At 36.1% G+C, this 7,927-nt stretch overlaps 1 protein-coding gene across 1 annotated transcript; it reads left to right on the top strand.

Annotated features, from left to right (window-relative positions):
- Positions 1 to 599: 599 nt before the first annotated feature.
- Positions 600 to 7,435, top strand: ccng2 (cyclin G2). The gene is made up of 8 exons (XM_039758819.1): positions 600 to 835; positions 2,548 to 2,682; positions 2,928 to 3,065; positions 4,119 to 4,369; positions 4,565 to 4,643; positions 4,752 to 4,850; positions 5,458 to 5,660; positions 6,132 to 7,435. The coding sequence occupies exons 2-8, from the start codon at positions 2,548 to 2,550 to the stop codon at positions 6,172 to 6,174; spliced, it is 948 nt and encodes a 315-aa protein (XP_039614753.1). The 5' UTR covers positions 600 to 835; the 3' UTR covers positions 6,175 to 7,435.
- Positions 7,436 to 7,927: the final 492 nt, after the last annotated feature.

Below are 7,927 nucleotides of genomic sequence, written 5' to 3' on the forward strand. Positions count from 1 at the left end.
AGTCAAGCCTGCAATTCGCAAAACCTCGATTCGACAGCTCTGTGATTAGCCAGATCTCATGGTGGACCAGGACGGACTGATCCACCAGTGTGCAGAAACAAGCCGACAGAGTCTCTTCCGTGCTCTATTAAGACTCGACAAGCCGAGGCAGTAAATTTTAGAAATCTGTCCAGATACAATTCAAACAGACAGAGCTTCGGCGGCCAATCAGAGCCACGCAATCCAGACAGAATCATCCAATCACGAAACTGGTCTCGTTACGAGCTCTGCAAATCACATCTTGGTATTTTGGGCGGACTTTTCAAATGCGCAAAACAAACCAGGACCTTTAAAAGTCGTGATTCGGTCGCCCAAGAGGAAGATACTTCCGCGGTACGGAGACAGATTTGCAGAAAAAGCAGGAAATGTCCGAATACTGCAATTTTCATGCAGTATTGAAATATATACATCTTCTTTAAACGCCTAGACTAATTTTAGTGTGAATATTTTCAAATACTTTTACGTTTGTGTGGGGAAATTGACAGGGACTAGTTTTTTTGGTGTATTTGGCACTATGTTATGGTCACGGGTCATCCGCAGTCTTAATGACGTGATTCGCTGGGCGTAGAGAATAGCAGAACAACAACAAAACTGGAAGGTTTGGGCTGAGACAGAAGATTTCTTCTTTCGTTAAAAGATGTTTTAATTTTTCTATTCTTCTTGATCCTGCAACAAACGACAATGGACGCTTAAAAGGAACGGTGTCTTTTTGCACCTCCAAAACACCAATTTGGCTTTTCTTTTATGTTTTTTTTCATTTACTTTTGAAAAGCAGGAAATTAATTTCCCGTCAAAGGTAATTTAACCTTTTTAAAATGTAATATCTATAATATTTACGAACGCTTGGATGATTGTTTATAAACGTGTTACCAAAAATGTTAATTAATTGTACTTTTCCACGGGTGACATTATAAATATTGTTTGAGCCTAATTTTGTGATCGTTCCTTGTGGTAAACATTTTTCAGCTGATGTTTTGTGTCTATTGTACCTACATTAATGTCCAGTCTTGACCACATCAGTACCGCTTGATCGGAACCTATCTGGCTGTTCTGTCCATTCCATCTATTGTGATTCCAGTTTTGTTTATTTTGCCATCGCAGTTAGTGTTTGTTTTGTTTACGGGATAGGCACTTTGAAAATATGATTGCTGTAACCTGTTTTAAATTGTATGACCTATTTTATCATGTGTTTTTTTATTTTTATTTTTTATTAAAACATTTTTTCACGGTCTGCTTTATGATTGGTATCGATTACGTGCAATGACCGTAGTGTCAGTTTAAGATCGGTACAGGAATGTTCGTAGTGCGTCGCTAAAGAGAAAAAATAACTGACGTTCTTAAGATGTTATTAGTAAAATTGATAACATTTGCACAGAAAAGCAAGTTACAACTCCGAATAATGCAGAAGAGTAACGACCTATCCCCCTTTGTAAGCCCTGGATAACGAAGAACTGGGGGGCGTATCCGACTGCCAAGCAGTTTATTGTTTTGTTGCCTTTTCTCGAGTTTATAGGCGCAACGATCAAACCTATGTCAGTTTAAAAATGCTACATCTTGTGTTAGAATGATGCAGAAATTGTAATGCTGTACACAAAAATCGATTGTTTTGATGATTAATTTACAATTCGCAAATAAAAGGAAATGTGCCCCGTCTTTTTTATTTTGGCGTCTGTCTGGTATGTTCGCGATGGTCGTTTGCGTTTCTTTTGATTATGATTCTCACTGTGTACGTTTGTTAGATGTATTTATTAGTGACAGCTGCCCTTTGTTATATTTTTCAGAGGTGTTTTGTTGTGTTTTTCTTTTTTCTCCTCGCCCCACCCCCCCTTGCTGGAGTACGTGATCGCAGACACCACCCGACTGTCTTGCAGACGTCAGGACGTTTAGGGAGGTGTCACGTTTATTGGTCCTGCCCCTTAGAAGGGGGTTGGAGGGATGGTCGGTTAAAGGCTCGGTACCAGTTATTAGCATTTTTTATTAATTTGTTGTAATTAGAAAGGGGTTCTGCGCTGGTTTTTTTTTTAAACATACAATCCAATACAATTAATCCTAATTGTTTGCAGTTTAGACATGAAATGTTGGTGTACAAATAAAACAGAAACTAGACTCGTACGTTACTGGACACTCGGCTAATGAAAATGTACGGACTCAACGTTTCACACTTGTCCTTACTCTGCGATCTATGTCCACTAATTAACGTAGCTGCTGCTGAATAAGAATCGAACACAGTTCAAAGCAAATAAGTGCCTCTCCATGAAGTCCTGTAAGTGGGGCGCATAGTACAGATCTGTAAGTCCTCTCTTAAGATTCATTTTTTGGATTACAATCAGCATTCATCGGTTTAAACTTGGTAACTACATTGGTATGCCAAATCAAGGTGTTGTTTCATTTTACCTTTGTCCCTGAGACGTTTGCATAAACGATAGATGGAAAAAGACATACCGGTACATATTATCTTTCAGTAATACAGTATTTCATACTTTTTTTTTCTTTCTTTTTATTTTTAAGATGAAAGATTTGTGTGGCCAGGAGCTAAATAATGAAGTATTCAGACTCCTGAAGCAGCTAAATCTGCATCTGGAACAGGAAGTGAATTTTCTGCCAAAAGAAGCCGGACTGAACCTGCTTGAAGCTGCACCCGAGGTGGGTATTAACGCTGTGCAAATGTGCAGTAAAACATTCAGAGCGTATTTGTGAAATAATCATTTAGTGAACGAAGTCAGATTTTATTTTTTTGTTTGTTTTTACTGGGGTTTCAAAATCCCATTTCCCAAATCCCAAAATTGTAGAGGGCATCAATACATTTTATTGTAACTTTGTGTCTTTAACTTTTCTATCTGTCAATCCAAGAAATTCCACTATTTGGTTTCTATTGTATGTTCTTCTAGAATGATAAGAGCATGTCGGCCAAGCAAAGAGATGCTCAGGTTGAAGATCTCTGGAGCCTGACTAAATTCTTTGGTTTCAATACCGAGACATTTGTCCTGGCTGTTAACCTGCTTGATCGCTTTTTGGCAAAGATGAAGGTAAATCCTTTTTTTTTTTTTTTTTTAAACCTATCTTGAAGTGATCACATATACAGTATTTGGTATTTTTCTGTGTAAACAGAAGCCTTCATAGTTTTATTTATGTTGAATTCCAGAGTTAAGAGGGGTTTGGGACTGTCTTGTGAATGAATTTAATCTATAACATGTAGAAGCACTTATAGGCTCTTAACTACTCTCATTTAGAACTCTGTTAAATTCTGGCGGGGGGGACCTGCTTGTCATGGTGAATGCAGTAACTGCCAAGCCAAACTCCTATGTTATATAAGTTTACAAAACCTTAATGTAACTGATACATCTAACTTGATGTGTGGTTTTTTTTTTTGTGTGTGTGTGCGTTTATTTGAAAAAAGAACATCTTTATTTTGCAAAACCTTCTGGTTCTTCAATTTCATTTTGATTGAATGAAGGTTTCAATTTTTTATTTTTTTTTGTAAACTGTTGATAACATTATGTGGCTTAGAGTACCAAGCATATTACAAAACAAAAAAATCAACATATTGCACAAAAAAAGTAAAATACAGAAAGTGGGCACACACACCAGCATAAAACATCACGAGAATCATGTTCTCTTACCTACCCAGACATTACAATAATAAATTGAATAAAACTGCCCAAATACTTGCCCTGAAAGTTGACTTGACTGCTTATACTGGTACCTGCTTCTGTTCCACATAAATTGGACTTAAAAAATTTTAAATAAAGAACTTGGCCTTGTGTGGAATAAGCTAAAATATTTATTTAAAACATTAAGGATTTAAAAGTTGAGGGAGAATATAAAATGGGCAACATACCACCAAACTGAATCTCTGGTATTGCATGGTATTTTTTGAAAGTAATATTTTTGTGATAGGGGTTATTTTATCTGTTGTTCCTCTAGTAAAATAAAACATTGAAATTTTGAAGTTAACGACATTCTGCTAAAAATCATGTGGTCAAAATCAAATATAGAAATATATGTGTATTTTGGTATTTAAAAATGCAAATGTAAGCATATTGGAGTTTCATTTTATTTTTTCTTCTCTCCTTCTGTAGGTGCAGCCTAAACATCTGTCCTGCATTGGCATCTGTTGCTTCAACATCGCAGCAAGAGTGGTTGAGAAGGAATGCAATATTCCATCTACACATGACATCATTCGCATAAGCCAATGCAAATGCACTATTTCTGACCTCACACGAATGGAGAAGATCATTTCAGAAAAACTGATGTTTCAGTTTAAAGCTATAACTGCCTTAACATTTTTGCACTTGTACCATGCTGTTGCACTTTCACATACCTCAGAAAGGTACATTGAAGCCTAAGCTTTTTTTTTTTTTTTTTTTTAAACCTTGTTTAGGATATGCATATTTTCCTGAAGAGATTAATAATAATCCATTCATATATCTTTTTACAGATTATATTAAAAAAAATAAAACCCTTGGTTATTGTACCATGTTACTATTTGCATTTTGCTTCATTCTTTTTTTTTTTTTTCACCCAGAAAAGAGATTCTGAATCTTGAGAAACTTGAAGCCCAGCTAAAAGCCTGCCATTGCCGACTTGTGTTTTCTAAAGCAAAAGTAAGTTTTATTTCTTAAGCATTTTACTGCTGTTTACGATGTAATAATGATGCTGTTCATGCTTCCTTTCAAAACAATACTTACTATTCTTCATTGTTTGTTTTTCAGCCTTCAGTATTAGCCCTTTCTCTCCTCACCCTTGAAATAGAATCCTTAAAATCACTCGATCTTTTTGAGATTGCACAACGTGTACAGCAATATTCAAAGGTAAACTTTGAAATCTCAAACTTAAACAATGCTGATGTGTTTGTAGGATAGTAAATCATGTTTCTTTTTTTCCCTTGATAATTTAAAACACAAACAATTGATATTTGTTTTATATTTAGAATGTGCAAATAAGTTGGGTAGAGCTGAGATTTGCAGGCAAGGTGGATCGCCTGTGCTTCCAACAAATTGGAACAAACTGAAGTGGTTAAGGGCGGCGCAGTGGGTAGCACTGCTGCCTCGCAGTTAGGAGACCCGGGTTCTCTTCTCGGGATCTCCCTGTGTGGAGTTTGCATGTTCTCCCTGTGTCTGCGTGGGTTTCCTCCGGGTGCTCTGGTTTCCTCCCACAGTCCAAAGACATACAGGTTAGGTGCATTGGCAATTCTAAATTGGCCCTAGTGTGTGTTTGTGTGTGTCCTGCAGTGGGTTGGCACCCTGCCCGGGATTGGTTCCTGCCTTGTGCACTGTGTTGGCTGGGATTGGCTCCAGCAGACCCCCGTGACCCTGTGTTCAGATTCAGCGGGTTGGAAAATGGATGGATGAATGAAGTGGTTAAATGTAAACTCGGTAAAATTAATTTATTCTCTGTATTTTTTTCCCCCCTTTTTAGATTGATGATAAAGAATTGTTTTACTGGAGAGAACTGGTATCTAAGTGTCTGGCAGACTATTCCTCACCCGAATGTTGCAAACCCAACCTCAAAAAGCTTGTCTGGATTGTTTCCCGGAGGACTGCTCAGAATCTTCATAGCAGCTACTATAGCGTCCCAGAGCTTCCCACTATTCCAGAGGGAGCCTGGGATGAAAGTGAAAGGTAATTTTAATTGACTAGATGTCACTTACTTTGTGCTCCTGAGACTGAGCTGAGTATTGTTTCTGTTTAAAATATTATCCAGTATATAAACCTGTGTGGAAAGAAATAAAGGCACATCCTGTGTTTCCTAATTATGTTTTAAATGAAGCACTCCTGGATTTTAAATGCACCATTTAAAAAGAAATGTTAACTACATGATTTTTATTATACAATACCCTAAGTAGTAAACTAACTAGTATATGTACAAAAACATAGAAAATATCCTTCTACAAATATATAAAAGTGCAAAAGATTTAATATGGTAATGCACAGTGTGTACCCTGTAGGTTCTGAGACCTTGTGAAGCCTTAATTTCAACTCCTCAGAACATTGTGATTTGAAGATTTTTTTTTTTTTTTCTCTTATTACATTAGTTGTTAGATGCTAATCTAATTAACTTACACTGTTTGTTTTCTTTCCTCCTTTTCTCAGTGAGGATTCTTGCGAGGATATGAGCTGTGAAGAATCTGAGTAGTCCTTTTGTCAGCCTTGGAAAGACTTTTTTTTTCTAGATGTCCCAAACAACTGTTTGTAAATCTGCGCAAATCTTTCAGGATCTTCTTGCTTCAGGGCTCAGAACAGAAGTCGCACATAAAGCATACGTTCTTTTTCCTAAGCTACCTGCCAGCACTTAATTTTGGGCTGAAAGTGCCTGTTTTTACTTTTTTTTTTCTCCCTCTCTCTCTTTTTAAATGATATCTCAAGATGAAATTGTTGGCAGCTGACTATAATTCTAGTTATGTCTTGTTTTAAGAGAGTGTTTCTTACTGAGGCAATACTTTTTTAATAGATAAGTAGAACTTCTTATACTTTTAAATGGAGATGTAGTAACAGTGTGTATTTTACAAGAATATGTAAAACAATCAATGTACTTTCACATTCCTAAAGGTGAACAAGGCACACCGCTGCAGTAGCAATAGTTGTTAGGTTGCTAAAAATGAACTTCTTGAAAACCTCTTTTTTACTACCAGTCACAATGCCAAAATGGTTTCTTTGCACATTACATTTAACTTTCAGGGTGATGGTTTTCATTTACAGAACCTGAAACTGTGCCTACTCCTTTATGATGTAAGTTTTAGGGACCATTCTATTGTAAAATAGTACACCGCTAGTAAAGCTGTGTATGTTGTAAACCGGGGGGAGAAGCGTAACACCAGTTGGCTTCCAAGAAGTTTACTGTGTATGGTGCTGAAATGATTGCTTGTTTGTGTCACTGCAGAATGAATTGTCGGTTTTGTTTAGATTTAAAACTTGTTTTATTAGTAATTTTTGCATGATTATAAAAATACTGTGTATGATATCTTAATGTGAAGAAGTGAGTAAACGGTTGGGGATTCTCACATAGGAGAGGCAAGATGTGGGTTTGTTTTTTTTTTTTTAATTTTATTTTAATATAAAGTGTTTTTGGCATGTATGAAACGTGACATGTAAAGGTTCTGGGAGTGTTTTTAGTTTTTTTTTTTCTCCAAAACAAAAAAATACAAAATATATTTTAAAAATGTTAAAATGCCACAAAATGTAAATTAAAAAAGTGTTAAAATGTATATAAAAAGCACACGGATGTATACAATGGTTTTTATTTAAATGTAATCGTCCTGTAGCATTATGTATAGTTGCCTGTAGATATTAACTTATTGTATATTGTTCATAGTTATAAATATTGTAATTTTTAGTTTCTCATGATGTACATAAAACTGCAGAGTCTTTATTCAAATTAAACTAATTTTATATTTAAATGTTTGGAGTTTTCCTTTATAGGCTACTTTTGGTTTCCATCCATCTAGGAGCATATAACAGTGTACACCATGATGTCTTGTTATGAAATTTCAATTGGATTTGATTCAGTCCCCTAGTTCATAGTCTTCAGGTGTCATGCTATACAACTCTGCGTACTTTCTTTTTCAGCGATTGGTCTTCACGCAACATCCTCATTGTCTAGGCAAAATGGAGAAGCACTTTAAAGGGCTAATACAGTGTTAGTGTGTGTAGCTTTGGTCGCTACACTACAAACATGACACCGCAACACTACAAGCTGTACAGAGAATAGTGGGCAAGAGCATCTATGGATTAATGGGCATGTGCTTCTGTGAGAGGCTTGGAGAATTAAACCTTTTTAGACTTCAACAGAGGAGGCTGCACAGGGCTTAAATTCATATCTTCAAAATTTTCAAGGACATCAGTAGAATTTATTTTTCAGTTTAACAGTGAATAATGTGATGAAGGATACA

Source organism: Polypterus senegalus, chromosome 7, assembly GCF_016835505.1.
Source record: "Polypterus senegalus isolate Bchr_013 chromosome 7, ASM1683550v1, whole genome shotgun sequence".
Taxonomy (NCBI): Eukaryota; Metazoa; Chordata; class Cladistia; order Polypteriformes; family Polypteridae; genus Polypterus; species Polypterus senegalus.